General features: G+C 31.3%; 2 protein-coding genes across 2 annotated transcripts in view; one reads left to right on the top strand and one right to left on the bottom strand.

Moving 5' to 3' along the window:
* Positions 1 to 2394: 2394 nt before the first annotated feature.
* LOC123692725 lies at positions 2395 to 17448 on the bottom strand. The gene is made up of 9 exons (XM_045637500.1): positions 16215 to 17448; positions 13659 to 13755; positions 12722 to 12826; positions 12124 to 12279; positions 11606 to 11638; positions 7741 to 7992; positions 7522 to 7632; positions 4555 to 4740; positions 2395 to 3674 (listed from the first exon to the last, which is right to left on the bottom strand). Exons 1-9 carry the CDS (start codon positions 17054 to 17056, stop codon positions 2988 to 2990), a joined length of 2469 nt encoding a protein of 822 aa, XP_045493456.1. The 5' UTR covers positions 17057 to 17448; the 3' UTR covers positions 2395 to 2987.
* A 1860-nt stretch (positions 17449 to 19308) lies between these two features.
* Positions 19309 to 21740, top strand: part of LOC123692722 (serine-rich adhesin for platelets) — a 109382-nt gene continuing 106950 nt past the window's right edge. Inside the window, exon 1 of the mRNA XM_045637496.1 lies at positions 19309 to 19739. Within this exon, the coding sequence (XP_045493452.1) occupies positions 19577 to 19739 (163 nt within the window). The 5' untranslated portion in view covers positions 19309 to 19576. The remainder of the gene's footprint in view (positions 19740 to 21740) is intronic.

The following is a 21740-nucleotide window of genomic DNA, read 5'->3' as shown; positions in this document are numbered from 1 at the left end:
AAGTAAACACTAACTGCGTTGTAGCACTATTAAACATTAAATATGAGAATAAGTTTATTGCATAACGTATTGCAAATGTGAACATATTATACCAAATGTAATACCGTTGAAAGAAGTATTTAAAATGAATAAAATTTGTGCTCAAAAGATATACCTACAAGTGGTTTTAAAATCCCTAAAATATCGTATTTAATAATAAATAAGCACACAGACATAATATTATATGTATAATATTTATATACTTAATTGTTGTATAATTCTAAAGCTGCCATATTAAAAGAAAAGAAATATAAAATGCGTTCTTAAGTAATATTGTTGGAAATAAATATAATAAAAAAAAATCTCTGAATTACATTAATTAGCCCTTATTATTGGCCATTGATTTGATCATATAAAATAAAGATTTCATATACAGAGAATAGCATTACTTGACATAAAAATAATCCACTGTAATAAAAAAGCACCACAATGATTATCCCACATAAACATTTGGTATAATGCATTCCTTAAAAGACTAGCAAAGCTAAATAATCTAATATACTCTCAAAACTATAGATACACCAATAAAAGGAACAATAATAATAATTCGATACTGCTATGGCTAACACATTCTTAAATAAAGAATACCTTTACAAATCTATGAAAATAAAAATTAAAATTACTTGTCAAAAAAAATATACACAAAATATATTTTTGATAAATGCAATTAATATCAAGCAGAAGGTAATAACATGCGTATACAGTGTTATAGCATCAACCCCTTGAAAACACATTTAAAAAAATTGTCAACATTTTACAAAACCCGATTAAAAATTACTTGAGAAACTCAACAAGGAAATATTAAAATAAAACCAACAACAATAATTGCGTGAAAATATCCAATGGATCTAGTCTATGACACGTCATCTATTATAATAGTTATTCACAAGAGGTAAAAAAACACGAAATACAAGGTAATAAAATCTATCTTCAAACAGAAACACCCAAAAATTTTAAGTCCTGTAAAATTGGGTTTAAAATTTGAGGATAGACGATAGTAAAACCTTTAAAATCGTGTATGTGAAATAGTAAATGCAACATCAAGCATACTTTGGCAGTGATGGGAATTTACAATAAGGGCATCACTTGGATATAATATTTGAGATCATTAATGATCAAATATTTAAGTATTTGATACAAGTCAATGTGAATACAGTCTATGAGTCTAGTGTGAGTCGTTCTTCATTTTGAAGATGTGTATTGCCGTGTGAAATATTTTAAATATCAAATCGATATTTGCACAAATTTTCAAATATAAAATATTAATGAATTGGTATACGAGTAAAACATTAATAATTTATCAATATACAGACTCATATGCAAGACTATATTCTTATAAAAATTATGAACAAATATGAGCAAGAATTATAATATTATTCCTCGTTTAATTTATCGCCATTTTAGATTATACAGTGATCACATAAAATGTATTAATTAAAAAATATTAGCAAATAGCATGTGGTAGAAGCTTTAGGAATAAAATATGTTACTTGTGTTCAGGTTTTGAACATGAAATAGTGAATTTAAAACACTGTACATTTAAATGTGATTATATTGTGTAAAACAATCAATTTTAATTACTTTCGAAATTCATTATCTATTTATTCTTTTGGGGAAAATACATTACTATTCAATTTCTCATTGGTTCTATTAGTGAAAATTTATATAAATTATAATTAATTCAAGAATTTTTAACAAAATATTGATCCCCAATATGGATTGTAGGTTATTTTGTATTCAAATCGGGACAAAGTTGTCTTTGTTTTAAAGACACAACACACATGCACATCCATGCAGTACTGACATTTATTTTTGTTAATTTCATACATTTCAAATTCACGGGCCTTTTTGGAAGATTCCATTTGGCGATAAAAGAAACGAGCAGATACACAAAGTATCAACAACGATTATTAATATTTCAAATTGGCAACAGTGAAAATATAGCAATGTATAAATTTATCAATAGCAACATTGAGCGAATGCTCAGTCAGATAATGGAACACACAAATATATTTTATTTTATACACAACCCTTAATATACACAAGCATGCAAATTATACTTCCAATGACCAATCATAATCTACACATATTATGTTTTTTTGATAATTGACAGTTTTTTATAAATATTAATTATTTAAGCAAATTATTAGGTCCTGTCTCCTGTGTCTTTATATCTAGCGAAATTAATAAATTGTTTTTTTATAGAAATAAAAAAAAACTCTCTTCAAGCGAAGAGTGAACCGGTACCTACTAGGGAAGCGCGTACCATCTTAGACCGCATCTCAGCTTTCCTTCAGGCGAGATTGTGGTCAAGCGCTTCCCTATCCTAAGTAAAAAAAAAAAAAAAAAAACTCAATTTAAAGAATTTTTTCTCAATTGGATTTATATAATTTTATATGTCTCTAGTTGTGAGTAATGTAAGTAACGAATTACAAAATAAATCGTCACTGGTAATTATCAAAAAAACTATAATCCAAGTCTATAGTGACATTCAATAATATACACATGCCGTTAGCATACTTTGTGGCTTTTCTTTGCATAAAATCGCCGTAATTTGTGCCAGTTAAAAAAAAGAAATACTATAGACAACTTACCAATTTTTTAACATGACAATTTATAAAAAGATCATTGTGAGATTTCAATGTCCATTTTCCCGCTTTTTTTTAAATTTGTTCGCATACTACAGTATTGTCCAAAAGAACTTGACTAGTCCTGTATTCTGTTCACTATACTAATTCTAACATATAAATTGTCAACATACAAGCATAAATTATTATTTATGGAAACCCTCGATTAACAGTTGCCACAAAAATTGGCGCAAAAAATTTTTTTTTTCATGAATAATTTTTACAATATGAGGGCACTTTTAACTTGTAGAACCGCATCTAAGGATCTTTATACACAGGCAATCCATACAACTGCCATATAAAAGTTGTTTATAAAAAGCTTTACGAACTAAATGAGCTGAGAGCACTTGATTTATTATCACAAATTTTATTATCAGTCGAATGCAGAACTAATTTCTGCATTGGATCTATTATTATTTTAGAATTGTCTTCATTACTAATATCTTGTTTTATACTGTCTTCAGCGACTTCTTGGTCATTTCGGTTGTCGAATACTGGGAAAAAATCGTAATGCGCTTTGCCATTGCTCATTTCTTTTTTGTCTTTTTTATGTTTTTTTCCTTCTTCCATTTTCATTTGAGAGACATTTCGTTTCGAGAATTCATCCCAACTTTGTGCTGTTTTACCGTGCACTGAATTCCAGTCTTTTCTGAATGAGCTTGAAGGTTTTGTTTCGTTGCCGGCGAATTTTTGTTGTATATCATTTATTTGGTTGTGATTCTCTCTGCTTGAGACCATTTGCCCATACTTTGGTGTACAATACGTCGTATCAGCGTCTGTATTTGCGATTCTATTGTCTTTTGTCGGTATATTTTGAGTCAATTGACAGTTATTCATTCCGGAGTCAAATTCCGATTTTTGGCCAGCATTCATGAGTATTTGTTTTGATGATTTCACACTTTTCTTGTCAAAATTCTGACTTTTGTTCGGCGAGTTACCATCATACTGTTTACCGTTTCTGTCTTCTTCATTGATTTCATCACTGCCAATACCATCTATGTCATATACCTGGAATTTAATAGATTTTATTTTAATATAACACAATATCACAAAACTCGAAAGTATAAGAAATTTCTCAGACTATAACTAATAGAAATAAAAAGCCCGGCCAAGTGCGAGTCGGGCTCGCGCACAAAGGGTTCCGTAGCAGCAAATATAATAAATTACAGTTAAATCAACCTATCTCAAAAACTATAAGAGATACTTTGATCAAACCAAAAATCGTTGAAAGAGTTAATTAGCATGCATCACCTCTATTTTTTTTAGAATTTTATACCCCGTAGTTATAAAAATAGAGGGGGGGGGGACATACTTTTTACGACTTTGAGAGCTGATATCTCAAAAACCGTTCACTTTAAGAAAAATGTTTTTTAGAAAACTTTATATCATTTTAAAAGACCTTTCCATTGATACCCCACACGGGTATGTACATCGAAAAAAAAAATTTCATCCCTCAGTTACATGTATGGGGGGCCCCACCCCCAATTCTTTTTTTTACTATTTAGTGTCATATTTTTGTAGCGGTTCATACAACACATATTCCCATCAAATTTCATCACTGTAGTACTTATAGTTTCCGAGTAAATCGGCTGTGACAGACGGACAGACGGACAGACGGACAGACGGACATGACGAAACTATAAGGGTTCCGTTTTTGCCATTTTGGCTACGGAACCCTAAAAATTCCGTATTTGAAAAAAAAAATCTTTTTAAAATTCCTAAAAATTACAAAAAGAAATTACAGTTCTAACTTCCATTTATTCAAGAACATTTAAAATTTAAATTATACCTAAAATTTACCAAAAATATAATCAATCTTCCTCACATACCAAATACTGCAAAATAAGTAATCTTATAATTAAGTACATCTAATATTTTCCTAACCAACCTTATACATAACATCCTGGTTCATTCCCTTTTCCCTCTCACGCTTATTTTGCACAGCGAGCCACACATCTTTGAGCTCACCCGCTAAATCCCGATCTTTCAATATAACTGGATTCCTCGCTAGCACCAGCCCTGGGTTCATTGCCTCTACAAAATCACACAGTAGACTGACTAGCGCTTCTCTATCCTGTAATGAAAAACATATTTATTAAACATTGGCGCAGATTTATTCTTCAACGAGACCAAAATTTGAACAATAACAAAGAGTGGATATAATAGTTATTTTATAAAAATTCAAACTGAAAAGTGTTGTTTGTAATGTTAAGCCGGCTACTCACATACCTTACACAGGGGCAATATCCAATATTTTATTGCCTTCAATATTGTGACGTGAATAGGCAACCAGGGGCAAATTAGAGAACAGCTAAAATTTGGCTGACCACAAACGAGCAAACGAGATAGTTCCAATATTGCCCCTGCGGCAGGTACATGGCTTTAGAAGGACACCATAACAATCATAACTTATAACATAGTTCTTCTTTTGTTTTTTAAAACCTTGTATATAACAAAAACAATAGATTTAATTTCACCTAGTTGTACAGTATAATATTAACATAAAATCTACATTTATAATTAAAAATCTTGTGATGAACACTTAATTAAAATTCAAACTCAATACACTAATAAACCTAATTTAATAAGCACACAAATTTATTACAAGTGTTTGCAGTATTTGTCATTAGGTCAAGGATATTGTACATTGCAGTAATTTTTTGGGCTACGGCAATGATTAGTTCAGAACTTTATTGCTTCATCTAAAACAATAATTCTATGGAAAAGTTTTAGTGTAATTCTATATACCAATATACACTCACCGGCACGGAATCTTGGCCACTTACAAATTTGCCGATAAAAAAAGTTTGAAGTGTTTTTCACGATTTTTTTGTATGCAGATATGTTAACATATTATTTGTTTAATTTTATGGTAAGAAATCATTGAGTTTGAGAATAATCTTTTACCACTTTTTAAGAGTTACTCGAAATTTGTGATTTGTGCGGTTAAGCCGAAGTTACGAATTGTTCGTTTTAAACTTTTTTTGATATCGTTTATGCCGTTTTAAGATATTGTTATTGTTGTACTGTAGTCAATGATCATAACAAACAATAAAAAATGCCATTAACATCTGAACAACCTACTCAGGCCATCACAATGATAGACCAATAACTGCCGCAACGTAAAGTACCTAATGTACAGTATGTACCTCGTTCAGCAATGCACTATGCATGGAGAAGATACCAGGAGACTGGCAGCCATATGTGCAGACCAGGAAATGAAGGTGTGAGGTGCACATCAGCTCGAGAAGACCCGTTTATTGTTCGAGAGATACTCAGAAATGGCTTTCTGACAGTTTTTAGGATACGCCACCGGCTCTAAAACACCAGGATAATAAATGTGAGTGAGCAATCGGAGAGAAGACTAATGAAAGAAGTTAATTTGAAGGTTTGCAGACCAGCACGCCGTCCAGAACTCCTCAGACATCACAGAGAAGCACGTCTTCGTTTTGCACGAGAACATGAAAACTGGACCCACATCCAGTGCGCTCGTGGGGTGTTCACAGATGGCTGCTAAGGCACTTTACGAGCTTCTGATAGCCAACAGTCAGTATAGAGGAGACGAGAAGAGAGGTTTTCACACATCACCACACTCAAAATGCGATTTTTCATGGAGGGTCAATAATGGTATGGGGAGGTATAAGTTCTGATGCTCGCACGGAGTTATTTATCGTAGATAATGGCTTAAATTTGATCAGGTACATCGAGGAAATTCTCCAGGGACATGTTCAGCCCTATTACAGGTTTATCAGTGAAGAAAATTTGCTACTTATACACTATAACGCACGTCCGCGTGTCATACGATACGTATAAGAGTACCTTCAAGAGGTTATTATTGAAAAATTGGAGTGGCCAGCTCGTAGCCCAGATCTTAATCCAATAGAACACATCTGGGACATGCTTAAAAGAAACATAAAGTTCGATTCCAACCCAGGACTAATGTTAGATGAGCTTAGAAATACAGCTGAGGCCGTTTGGTACACTATAGCTCAAGTGGTCTCCAAAAATGTCTTCTAGAGTATGCCAGACTGGATGCAAACAGTGTTTAAGGCAAGAGAAGGAAACACCCTTAACTGAAAGGTTCAATTTTTTTTATGGAAACGTTCTTTCTAATTTTTTAGCATTTTTTAAGAAATCATTTAAATTTCACAGGAAAAGCGTAAATTCTTGTTTAATTCATATCTACTCGGTAGTACTTCTTATTAACTTCCAATTATTACTAAAAGTTAGTAAAAACATTAAAGTAACTAGTTTTGATTAAATTTTTATTGAATTTTGTAGTAGAAAAGAAATAGTGTTATTTTACGCAAAAATTTGCAGTGGCCAAGATTCCGTGCCGGTGAGTGTAGTATAGATAATTTTTAACACAAATTTTACTGAAATATTATATTTTTGGACAAGTACATAGTCATTAATGTGCTAATGTTTTCTGAAAGACAGAATTTTTGATTAGTGAGTTTTTTGTTACTCTTACCAGATATACAAGTATATATTGATCAATGGTAAAGGATGATTAGCATTTCAAATTTTTCTTTTAAATGCAAACTAAGTTTCTTTTGTGCTTGATTTCTCCTTCATAAATAAACTAAAAAAATTATAATATGACCTTTACCATTCTATTTACAATAAAATATAATCAATGTATTCATACATTCATATTCTTGTTTATTCCTAGTAACTACTATCCTGTTTCTATTACATATGTATTAATTAAAACTATTATAGGTACTAATTACTGATTTTTTTTACAAAAAATATATTTTTAAATGATGCCCAATATTTTAAAATTTGACCTCTATTTCATACATATATCCTGTTTCATTGTATTCCAACTAGAAAAAATTGATTTACTTACAGTTGGATTTGCTGCATTTTTCCCATTAGCTTTCAAAATGTCTGGGTTCACCATCACTGCAAATACTAATAAAGGAGGTCTGTTGCTGTTTGGTCCACACCCTTGATGAACCTAAATATACATATTTCATTCAGAAATCGATTTCTCTTCGCGTCGCAAACAAATAACGCAAATACAAAGTAGAAGTAGCACAAAGACTTTCAAGTAACGTTAACTAACCTGCATACCACCATATAAGGGTATTGGATCTGTATACTGCTTGGGGTTTGCGATTTTCTGCCATCCTAGCACGTTTATAAACAGTTTCTCCGTAGAATCCTTTATCGTATCTTGTATACACATATGAGGCTGTGGCGGGTTTTTAAATTGCCGAAAAGCTCGCGAAGCACGCACATATTGTATTGGCACCGTACGTTCTGGTGAATTTTGGTTTTCCATAGCACACTCTTTCTTTAATTTAACAAATGCATTCAATACGAATCACTCAAAACACCAAGCAATGCCATTAAACGAACAAGCAACAACGTAAACCAAATTCTGACATTTCTTGAAGGCCTCCGGTCGAGTTTATTGAACTTCGGGCTGCAACTGCTTTATTTACATGGGTGTAGACTTTATAATTTACACGCTATCCCTTATTCTTGAGTTATCTTTTATGAGTTTCAATAAACGATTGATTCTCTCGAATAGTTTTGTTAAAATTAAACGACGAGAATAATAGTTAGTGTGAAAAATAAAATGGAAAATATAAATTACAAGCGAGTAATCGTGGAGAGAACAAATTACAGAAATAATACCATAGACAAAGAAAATAATAGACCGATTCAGAGTTCACTGTATGACATTTAGGGAAATAGACTAAAAATAAAAACTGAATTATGGTAAAAATGTTAAAATATTACCTATTTAGTAGATTTAAAATATTATGATTTACGTAAGTATATACCTACGTACCCACAGAACAGTCAGTAATGTTTTTACTGTTTTGTGTACGTACCCATAATCAGATATTAATTCAAATATTCTTTTGAGATAAGCTGTGTGACAGAAGCGCACTGATGCCAGATGGGGGGGATTCCCCCCAAATTTGGGGGTATTTTCAGACCGCGGGGTATTTTTGGGGGAACAAATCCTTTGGGGGGTTCTGCGGGGGGAAAAAATTTGTTGAGAAAATGTATGGAACTGCAGACGACGCAAGTGGAGATGTTGATCCAGTCATGGAAGCAATTGCTGAATTATTATAAACTAGCTTTCCGCCCCGCGATTTCACCCACGGCTTAATGTTTTTTGTGGGAATAAGACATTTTCCCGCGGTAAATCTCTTGAACATCTTTGAAGTTGGTTTAAAATTAACATATCCTTCCGGCATGGCTATGTGTTAAACCAGTACATAACCTACCAAACTACCTACCAAATTTTATCCAAATCCGTTCAGCCGTTTAAGCGTGAAAGCGGAACAAACAAACTCACAAACATCCATACTTTCGCATTTATAATATTAGTATGTTAAGTATGATTTTATTTGATTGTATTTAATATTTAAATAAATAAATATTTTTCCAATTACTGGGGTTTTTTTCACAAATGCTAACATTTTGGGGGGATTTCAGGTGAGATTTGGGGAGGCATCCCTTCTGGCAACACTGCAGAAGCGTAAGACAATCATGCAGCATGACATGCTCCGATAAAATGGCTAGGCTCAATCTCAAAGACAAACTCAAACATATTTTCTTACATATTTTATTTAGCAGACTAGATTTATTTTAGAACCGCTTCTGAATCTCTGTAAATCATAATCCTACCAAAAACATAAATGTAAAAATTGGAGCCGAGTTCAATCGTTGACTTAATTTGCCAAAAAAAGAAATGAGATCTAAATGTGTGCCAAGTTCTGCAGACAGTCCAGAAATTTATTTACAAAGATGTATTAAGTTCTTAGGTTGACTGAAAACTCAATCGTTTTATTTTCCCTTAGAGAACAATGTTTATTCCAAAATATAACTTTTTTAATTTGAATAATATAATTATTTTCACAAAGCAAACAACTAATGACCTTTTGAACCCCATAATTTGATGAGGCTAGTTTTTAGAACCTCACAAAATATAAACAGTATGTAAAACTAGCCTCATCAAATTATGGGGTTCAATAGGTCATTAGTTGTTTGCTTTGTGAAAATAATTATATTATTCAAATTAAAAAAGTTATATTTTGGAATAAACATTGTTCTCTAAGGGAAAATAAAACAATTGAGTTTTCAGTCAACCTAAGAACTTAATACATCTTTGTAAATAAATTTCTGGACTGTCTGCAGAACTTGGCACACATTTAGATCTCATTTCTTTTTTTGGCAAATTAAGTCAACGATTGAACTCGGCTCCAATTTTTACATTTATGTTTTTGGTAGGATATCATTACTTTTTGTACAGAAAATTACTCTGCAAATTTGATTTACTTTATAAATATAATACTTTTAATATACGATTTTTTTTTCTTGCGGTTTCTCTGTATGGTTTGTTTAGTATTATTTTCTATATTTTCTTGTATGTTATGAATGTCAGCGCACATTGCCCCGTCATTATCTGCAATTTTCTTCAATTTTTAAAACTCGTTTTCTGTTTAAAAGATTACATGATTTTCTAAACATCCAGCGTGAATTTGTACACACACTATTACCAAGATGCAAAGATCGTTGTAGAAGAATCGTCGCCTTACTCCATGACGTTACGGTATTGCCATGACGCGATCTTGAAATTTTACTCTAAACGCGCCTAAAGATGTTTCACTCATATTAATATTACGCAAATTAAATCATTTCGACCTTCGACGAAGCCTTCTTCCATTACACCATTTATGGTAATTATTTTTGCATGCTTGTATTGGCTGAACATGTTTGTGCTTTATTAATATAATTGTATCACCATTGAAGAACATGTTTAAAGCAAAATAAAGATTTTATTTATTTATTTATTTATTTATTTACACTGAAATTAAAACTAATACTCATAAATAAAGAATAAATAAATGTGAATATGTAAAATTATATATTATTTTTAACTGTATGAGCAATATTTTTATTACAATTTTCTTTTATTTTACGTTTAATAACAGTTTTGAATAAAGAAATCATGCAATCGAAGTAATCCGCCCTAGCGATACTAGCACGAGTGAGTGTGATGTCAGAGGCAGGCGCTTCGAATCTACAGATGTTTCGTCCTAAAATATGTAAACTTCAATAATCTATATCTCAGTCATTTATTGATGGATTTCAAAAATTTTTTCGGCCACTGATTAGTTTTGATCTACTTTTTAAGACTAGTAAGGTGAATATACTATTTTCTATTTTTTTAAACTTTTCCATTTTTCCATACAAATAAAATTAATGTCATTGAAAAAAAAATTAAATACAAATAAAATCAGTATTTTCTGATTTTTTCCTTTGTACACTCACTATTACCTAGTTGATTACAAAATTTGAATTTTCTAGGTCATCTGGAAGTGGGTTAGGTTTTGTATATGTCTATAAGTCAGTCAGTCTTAAAAATTGCGATTTTTGGATATTAATATCTACGCAACCGTTTAATCTGTATTTATGAAATTTAAGGTTCTTGTTTATCTTGAGGTCCTCTTGATATGTACCAAATTTGGTTTATATAACTTAAATAGTTTTCGAGTTATAAGGGGGTGAAAAGTGGCTCGAAATGGTTCGTGTAAATATACACACGGCTGCTGCTCGCCAGTTCTCTTCGCTTGAACTCGGCTTGACACGCTGCCGCGTGTCTAGATGTTAGATAGGTACATAATTATAAATTCAAAAGGCGACGAAAAATATCGTAATTCGGAAACATAGAAAATAATATTTTATATTAAATAATGTACAACATGCATAATATATATACAATAATAATTATTATACACATAGAAACTAAAGACTGGAGATTTGGGATAATATTGAATGGAAATAATTTAAACCTGTATTTTTTCAAATCATTTTGTTTTATTTTTCTTGTTTCTTTAATGTGAACTATACTTATTTCATATAGACGATAAATTAGCATTCATATGTTGACTAAATATTTATTTTAGTAATGTATAATAGCTGTATGCTCCCTTGAGAATCTGAAATTAAAAAAAATACATAAAATTAATATTCACACAATCACAGACACAATAGTAAGCAGCGCCATCTATTTTCCGCTAAACAAAACTAGATAATAACTCAATCTTCTATTATAAGTTTACTAGCTTACCGCCCGCGGCTTCGCCCGCTTTCTCTAAAACGATTTGAGATTTAAACTATCCTATCTCTCAAGTTGGATCGAACTGCACATGGTGTGCGAATTTTATTATAATCGGTTAAGTGGTTTAGGAGTCCATTGAGGACAAACATTGTGACACGAGATTTATATATATTAAGATATCGGAACGTGATTATTTATAATTAGCTATCTATAAAAACAAAACAAAATTTTGTACACATACTGATGTATTAATTACAATTTAAAAATATAGAAATGAATAAATGTATTTTATATCCGGATATTATTTTATCTCACATTACTTTGGTACTTAGTACTTACAAAAATTATTAAAAAAATAACTACCGTAATAAAAGTAGCAACCGTTAGGTTCGTAAACGGCCCAGCCCTAAATATGTGAACTATTTTTAGCTGACCAGCCAATGTGAGAATATATTTCCTTTCAGTGACACTAGCTTCCCACCATTTACTTTCGTAAGGGCCACTCGATACGTCGCCACTCTGTAACGAAATAATACTAGATCAGCTATTGCTGCTGTTTACAGTAAATATTACACAAAGTAATGGAAGTTTGCCAAAAAGTTACACGAAAAACTTTCTGTGGTCAAACAAGTTTAACAAGAGAAGGGTCAATATAATCTTGGTATTAAAATATTCAAAGGCGCGCAAATTTCTTGATTGAACAATTTTTAATAAGTTAATTGATTAATGATAATTCGTGATAATTTATTGATTTATATATTTTAATTAAAATAAAATGAATGAATCGATGAATATAAAATGACTATAATAATATTATAATAACTTATTATTTTTCTAATAATATATACGCCTACTACAATTATCAGGCAATCACGACAAAATAAAACCTTAACTAAGTAGAAATGTGGTAGATATTATTTTAAAACTATGTATACTAATTTAATAAATTGAATTTGCAAACTTTGACTAAGACGTCGTTGCTATGCCAACAATACATGAATAACTGTGCCACACCAAATACAAGGTATTCCGCTGTGAGCAGCAGTTGAGTGGTATCTGGAGCTGACTGAAAAAATTAAGCAAAAAAAACATACATATTATGTATAGGTACAGAACACGGTATGAATAATAATCTATACTAATATTATAAAGCTGAAGAGTTTGTTTGTTTGTTTGTTTGAACGCGCTAATCTCGGGAACTACTGGTCCGATTTAAAAAATTCTTTCAGTGTTAGATAGCCCATTTATCGAGGAAGGTTATAATATATCAGGCTCTATATCATCTCGCTACGGCTAACAGGAGTGGAGCTACGGGGGTGAAACCGCGGCGAGCAGCTTGTATAGCTATAGAAAGAGGTAAATATATATTTTTTAAAGTTGGGGATTAAATCTATTTACTTATATACCTACATATTAATCCAACTATTTCAAAGATATTTTCTATAAATGTTATCGATAATTTTGACCCAAATGTAAATTGCATATAATTGTAAAATTCCAGATATATTACACGCTTTATATTAGCTTCACCTGTATGTTTGTAACCGACTTCTTTGGGCGCGATTTTAACCCACTTTAAACGGCCAGATTTCGTTCAAACTTTGTAGATTTATTGAGGACCGATGACAATACACTAATTTGATAAAATTTTCTATTTTTTAGTTCGGTTTTCTATAAAAAGCGTGTTTTTTAGTTTTTTTAAACTATTATTATTTTTAACTATATAGCTTGGTAATTTTTGCAACGGATTCCCTTATCGACGTAAACAAAACTTAGTAGTTCTATTGACTATTGCAATAAAAAATTCATAAGAAGTTAATGCAATTGTTATTTTTTACGAAATTAAAATCACAGTTGAATAGGTACATGCTTAATAATAATGTGTAATAGGTACTTACAGTTAATTCAAATGCGCTTACACACAGCATCAAGGAACAAATGACAACGTAGAAAAACATAACCGGTGAAAGAAGCGAGTCGAATGTTCTCGAATATCTGTAACAAAATAAAATCAATGAATTGAAAATCTTGATTGATTTTAGCTTTTCGCCCGCGTCTTCGCCCACGTTTTCAAAGGAAAATCCGCATAGTTCCCGTTCCCGTGGGATTTCCGGGATAAAACCTATCGTATGTGTTAATCCAAGTTTCCCTCTACCTATATGTGTGCTAAATTTCATTATAATCGGTTCAGTAGTTTATGCGTGAAAACTGAAAACCATACATACAAACCTTTCCTCTTTATAATATTAAATTTGTATATAAGTATAGATACTGTGTACCTACATATTTATAATTTTTACTTTCTGCTACTTAATAAAGTAAAAAGTATTAAAAAATATCATTGAATAAGTACCTAGCTTACAGAAAGTGACTCGGGACTCGGGACTCGGGAGTGTGTCGTAAGATTGGTATTTATTATTTTTAGAGTGTAAGTAATTGAATTTTAAAATCTGTAAAAAACAACGAAAACTTTCCCAAAAGTGTAAAAGTACTACAAAAAAATCATAATTAACGTAAATATAAATAACAACATCGTACCTATAACTTGGCTTCAGTATTTATCTTATAATAAAAAAGTATGTTTTTAAAATTTGGTTTAGAGATTACATGTTATCAAAATTTAATAATGCTCGTATCCTTAAAACTTATGAGTAGGTATAAAATAAATTATTGTTTACAGTGAAAGTTAATGATGTGCGTTAAAAACTTTTCGAACTAGTGCTTGCGAACTTTATTTTATCGATACTTTCACGAATTTACGGTACGGTACAAAATACTGTAAATTTTTATCAACAAGTAGGTTTTATATTTGTATATTGTGTGTTAAGTGTAAGACAATCTATAGAGTAATTAGTAATGTTCTTAGATTTGTCTGCTAGGATGAAAAATCTGAAAATTAAATTTTTAATCATCATAAAATAATTTATAGACTGTGATATATATTTTAAGATAACTATTGTAAGTTACAACCATTATTTAACTCATAAACAGCTTCCTTATTATGACATTATGGATTTCTTATTCCCGATTGATAACCTACTTGTATGAGTTTTGTATCTAGGTAAAATAATTAATTTGTAATTGGTTATAATATATAGAATGTTAATAAATCTTTTCCTCTGAAATTATTTTTGACGAAATTTAATATTATTGATTATTGTGTAATGAACGGGGCTATTTTTTAATTGATTAAATTCATTAAATGTAATGCTTAACATTTAACAATTTCAAAATAAAAAACACGAGACAAGTTTTAGCTTTAAAATGTTGTAAAATAGTGAAAGGAAATAGTGTATATATTAGATATTTTAATGTGTATAAAATAAATAAGAATCCTTATTGACCTGAATGTGTTGAGAGTTGCATTTAGATGACGATCGTTTTTATGTTGAGAGCGTTGCGAAATTCGACGGAATGAATTGAAACAAGGAATTAAAACAAGTCCAATCGCGAAAAGGTCAATTAACTGATTAGAACCATAATTTTAACGGATTATTTTTAACGCCATCCATGCTCTAATTTTCCGATCGAGTAGTAAGAAAATTAGAAGATCCTCATTTGTGTAGAATTATCCGGCAACGTCAATTAACTGATTAGAAGCTATATTTTACTATGTATTACTTTCAACAAAATTTATTTCAAGCATTATGTTATAGTGTTTTGGAAATCGAAGTAAACATCGCCTCTAAAGAAAACACTCTCTAATGGAATTTTTTTTTGATGTTTCAGCACATATTTGTAACAAATTGTTCTGTTTACTTTAAAATAAATGTACACATCAAAATGGTTTTTAAATAGAATAGGAGCTATTCTTTAACTAGCACGTTAAGAGTTTAGCAAAGTCATGATGGTCATGGCAGACGCCGAGAAAGAATTTGTTCAGAAGAGAGTGCTAATTTGAAAAGAATAAATCTGTGCTTATCTAAATTAAAATTTTATTAAAATATTCTTAATTGTGACCATTTACGAGAGGATATAAGTGAAAAGTGTAAATAGTTTCCTCTTGAGGGTTCCTTACAATATATTTTGTATAGAATTTTATCAGCATTATTGTTACAAATCGCACATAATATTTAATATATGGTGTAGGTTTGAAAAAATATTCCTATAAGGTTTATACTTTATAGATTACATGCTCGGCTAAATTTTGGACGTGACCCAAAGTTGATCAATTTTCCAACACACAGAATATATTTTAAGATGCTTAGAAATCTTAACTCATATTGGTAAAAGTTATATTTATTTAATTTTTATAGTGACTAAAAATGGTTTTAATAGTTAACAAACTATTATGTGGAAACAAATGGATAGTAAGGCTGAGATTTTATCAATTTGAAAGCTAAAGTGCATTATACAACGAAGATGGGATATTCCATCAGTAGACATCTAATTGTCTGGTATATATAGTACCCAACAATATGGGCAATCATGTTTTAAACAATTATCGTACTTACTTCATAAGGGAAACATGTATTTCATGCAGTTCCTTAATTTTGGCAACGACTTCTTCTTCTGTGTGAGCGTCCTTGAATATATTCTTGCATCTTTCTTTCAAGAGATCCAATTTTCCACCAAAGAACACCATAATCACCAAAACGCAAGTATCATAAGAAGCCATTATGCCTGCGCCTTCTAAACAAAAGTATATATGCATGGCCATTGTGATCCAGGAACCAGGCGAGTGATACTTATCAAATGGTGTCCAAGAACTAAATATATGTGGAAATAGTTCAGTTCCATTATGCAATGCTTCACGGTAACTAGACGATGAGAGATATCTGAACAGCGGCGTGCCACAAACAGTGGTTGCAGTTATCATGAGTAACACCCAGTAGAAATTCAACAATTTGCGGCAATAACTCGTGTATTTGTCAATTATTCGGCCTTTAACATCGTCTTTCGTTTGCCTCTCCCATTTGTCAGCTTCAGTGAGATATTTGATGACTTGTTTCCATCTATCTTGCCAAAGAATGAACGTGTTAGACTTGACAACGCAGACAATGCTGAGCATGGAAATCTTCAGGTTCGTCAATACGAGCTCAAAATCTGACCTCACGATGTACAATTCAATGTACTGAGTTATCACGAATAGTGTGACTAATTCGTGCATGAAAATGTAAAAAATTTTGCCTTTGTAGTTGTTTGGTAGAATTAAGCCGATTTTTTTGAGGATCCAGAAATTTGGACCGAATAAAGGTTTTTCTGGGTCTTCTAAACTGTTGATGAATTTTTTTAACATGGTGTTAGTTTGAAAGAAAGCAATATGAATGGTAAAATAAAAGAATTCGCCTCGCATTTATAAGCCACTTTGTCGCCCTAAAGTAGTAACCCTCGGCTTGAAATAAATCAAACAAATACAGTGTTTAATAGAAAAACACTTTTTAGTATCTGTTCTATACATTTTTTATTAGAATGTCACGTAGAATAATATAAGGGCTAGTAGAGAATAGATTGATACTTAAACAGTAAAATACATTTATTAAGTTAATAACAGTAGATTTTTAAGACTTTTCGAAAAATAGAAATCACAGTCTTTAATTTATTATTATTTTCTATGTAAATACAGTAACTACTAACTGCAACCCGGTTTCGTTTACGTATTACAAAATAGAAAAATGGCTTATAACTTTTTCCAGAATATATTGTATATCTAAAGCGAATATCAGCATAATCTGTTCAGTAGATTTGGCTTAAAATAACACAATATATGCCAACTTTCGAATTCAACATATTTAAGCATATTAAAGGATTAAAGGATCTGTTGTATGAAGAACAGAAAAATCTACAACATATTCCAGGGCTCAAGCATATCAATATCCAGCGTAATTTATTATAACTTCGAAAGTGTTTTTATTTTGGTTAAATAAATAGATCTTCTTATTCAAAGATGTCTGTTTTAGTATTCTTTTCTTTTTTATGAATAAACTGTACATGATAAAACATCTTAGAAATATCACGCTTAATTTGATTTTAATATTTTTTTAATTAATATCATCTAAAGGTGTAGGATAAATGAATACATAGAGGAACCGAGTTGAAAACAAATTATTCATATTAAATTATATTGTATGTAAAAATAAATAAATAAAACAATTCCAATAATAAAATAATAAATATAATTTTTTTATCGATACATCGAGCACTGCACTATTTAAAAACACAGTAAAATGATGTTGTATTCTAACCTATAATTTGAATGTCTGTGTTGAAACCGCGAAATGGGGGCGGAACTGACACTAAATATCGGCCGATGTTTGAAAAAATAATGAAGACATCACGTCCATATTATTTAATACCCCTATTTAACGTTTATTGTAAGGGTTGGTAAACTAGAAATGAATTTTACCAGTCATTCTAAATTGCTTTAAGATTGCTTTATATTATGATAAGTATAAGTTAGATATAAGTTACATATTATGTAATATTGACATGATTTTAAAAGAGCAACTATGGAGTTTCTTGCCGATTCTTCTCCATAGATACTGCTTTCCGAATCGGTGGTAAATGTTAAAAATACTTATGTAATGACGATTCGAAAGTGCTACTAAATAGTAGTCTAATTGAATAAATGAATGTTTGAGTTTGAGTTTGAGTTTGATGAATTTAATCTTCTGATCTTGACATGATAATATTACAATATATCTAGGTACCAACTCTAGTTAATATTGTTACGAAATTAATTTTTGTTTACTAATTACGTTTTTGACCTAAAAGTTTTGACATTTAATTTCCTTTGCGGAGAGGTGATTTATGAACACATTTAAATTATACATATTATAAGTACCTATACCTATCTACGAATACGTTTATTATTCTAGTTTTATTATGGTCAATGTGCTACTAATTGTGAAAAATATAGGTACATTAATCATCGAGATATATGTACTACGTAGTACATATTATCTCTATGACATTAATAAGAGAAATACGATACGAGATAGTCGAAATTTTAAAAAGATTTTTCGTACCTAGGTAGGTATTATAACTCAAATACATATAGGTACCTATCTACAATATAAAGTGTATTGTAGATATTTGAGATAGAGATTTTGAGTATAGTAAGATTGCACTTTATAGGACAATATCAGGAAGAAAGTTACATAATAATTAATATTATAGGTAGGTACATAGGTAGAAATAAATAAAAATAACTAAATCCCAGACAATGCTTTCTGTCTACCGTCCGGAATCCGGATAAGTTAGACACATAACCTCAAACACATAACACATCCATGGACCATGCCTATTAAATTATTTTAAATATTCACTCAAAAACTACCTACCTACCTAGGTAGGTAGTTTTTTCACTCAAAAACTACCTAGTAGGTAGTTTTTGAGTGAAAAAACCTATCACTATCATCACAATTTATTATTACGAACGGTACAAATAAATATCAACGTTCAATTACACTGACCGCCTCTGACCGCAGGTAGATATCTTATCGGCTATTAGAAACCTTAGCGATCCATATTCCATTGAACGCGCCGGCCGTACGAAACTACGAAGCCTTGCGCACCCGCATGAGTGGGGGCCACGACCAATCAACGTTCACTAGTACCTTCGCTCAAGCGACGACGAACGCCCGTGTTGATTGTCATTTGTCATTCAAAATTCAAATTCAAATTCGATCGAATTACGCTGTTCTGTTTTTAAAAGTGCACGTGTGTGTTCGAAGTTTAAATCTCTAACTATCTCCATCCATGTGTGAGTGATTGTTGTTGAAAATGTGACTGTGTTTGGATCATACGTTAAATCGATCTGCGATCGAAAAATGGCACTTACTGACGTTTACAAATAGCCGCCGATTTCGCTAAAATGCGTGAGTTCATAAGAATCATATTGTTGTGTTTGTGTGCGTTTTTGTTATCCGTCCGTGAAGTGACGAGTGAGGAAAGCACGGGATTTGGGGAAGTGAGTGTTTCCGAGGGAAAGGCGGAGGAGCAAGGCGAGAGGAAAGATGTCAAAAGCAATTTACCAGGTGAGTGGTGTTAGAACGTGGTCTTGTCACTTGTCTAAATAAAAAGTAGGTACTTAATTGATTATCGTTAAGTTAATTGACTTTCTGAGTAATGAGAATGTCATCGTCGGTCTAATGGCTAGATGGGTATTGATGGTAAAATAATTGTGTAGACTCACCATTATGATAGGAAAACTTATGCACGGATCGGAAATGAAGAGTGTACTTATCAGGCAATCTCGTGTGTCTCAATTATGGTTTAAGTATATGGCATTTGTAGTATGAATCTAATTGGTAAATACTTGCATTTGTATAAACCAAAATGAGGCGAAAAAAATTTCGTAACTGTATGCTCTGTTCTAATGCTTCTATGGTGGTTTACTAAGAATATTCTGAATAATATTAACTCTTCCAAATCACATAAATTACTGTAATCATCGCTGGTACGTGTCTTAGATTTATCTCCAAAAAACCTTACCAAGTGTTACGTCTTTTACCTATGCTAGGTAGGTAGGTAGGTATTTAGATTTCCATTATGAGGTCACTATTTAACCTTTATACTTACTGATATAATCATTAAGTGACGTATCTATAATCTATACCTTCCTAACAATAGCATCATCTAAATTCTAGTGCTTGACTGACATTTTAGCGCCGCAGGCCTTCGTCAATTTAGCAAACCTACATTTTCAGACTCATATGCCTATGTAGGTACCTACCTAGGTATAATTATTAACTCAGTACTTCCTAGTTTCAATCTATTCATCTATGTAAAGTTGAAAAGCTGGTTTTAACATAGTTAATATTATTGCATTGAAGTAGCAGATAATATTAATAATGACATCTACTCACGGTCCAAAGGTCAAAACATTGGATACACGTTATACCTACCTAGTTAGTTTTACCTGTCTATCAATTGATTGAATACATAATCTGCATCAATGAAATAATCTGACTGACTGACGCGACGGCCAGCACGAAATCGTGTTCAATGTCCAACGAGAATTAAATTATAAAAAACGTTATTAAAAAGAAAAACAATAGTTTAGGTATAAGGTAACGTAACTTTATAGGTATAGGGTTGTCTTTTTTTATAAAAAAAAACTCAACATAGGCATCGTATTGATCTTATGATTTTATAGAATTAAACAGACGAACACAGGAATCGTTGTCTAATCAAAACACAATTTAATAGGTAGTATGATTAGTAATTACTAATTAAACATCTACCTATTAATATCGCTTGATTCTCGAATCGAAGTTTTTCGTATTAATAATGAGTCATTATTCACGATAAATGCAATTTGGATGACAGGTACCGTACACCTACCATTTAAATTCAAATAATTTATAGGTATAACCGTTCGCAAATACAAAATTTATGAGCTATCCGCATTTGACCGATGCTTTTTTAAAAGCTTCTAAGAAGTTCTCATACAAGGCTATGTTTTTTGATAACCATTATAATACATGTGAGATTTAGATCCGTTTTCTATTGTATGCATATGTGACTACTGTACTGGTATTTACAATACAACTAGCTTACCGCCCGCGGCTTCGCCCGCTTTCTCTACAACGATTTGAGATTTAAACTATCCTATCTCTCAAGTTGGATCGAACTGCTCATGGTGTGCGAATTTTATTACAATCGGTTAAGTGGTTTAGGAGTCCATTGAGGACAAACATTGTGACACGAGATTTATATATATTAAGATTAAGTAGGTACCTACCTACGATGCTGTCAATTCTAACATCAAAACGGGCTCCGTCTCGGCTTTATGCACTACCTTTATCTATAAACATTCTTATTGATATCTGAATTCGTATTTACAACCCTTTGCCTCGGATATATCAAAATACTTTCGTATTTTTTACGCTATGAATATTTAATAAACAAGTCCGAACCAACTGCGTATAACAGAATCATTTGATAAACAACCCATTAAATTTATTTTTTAGTTTCCTAACTTCGTGGAATCTTCGAATTATATTGACTAGGAATCGAGATGATTCGTCATAACT

This window comes from Colias croceus, chromosome 6 (genome assembly GCF_905220415.1).
Source record: "Colias croceus chromosome 6, ilColCroc2.1".
NCBI classification, from domain to species: domain Eukaryota; kingdom Metazoa; phylum Arthropoda; class Insecta; order Lepidoptera; family Pieridae; genus Colias; species Colias croceus.
The sequence above is the reverse complement of the archived record's forward strand: the minus strand, read 5'-3'. Positions and strand labels throughout refer to the sequence as shown.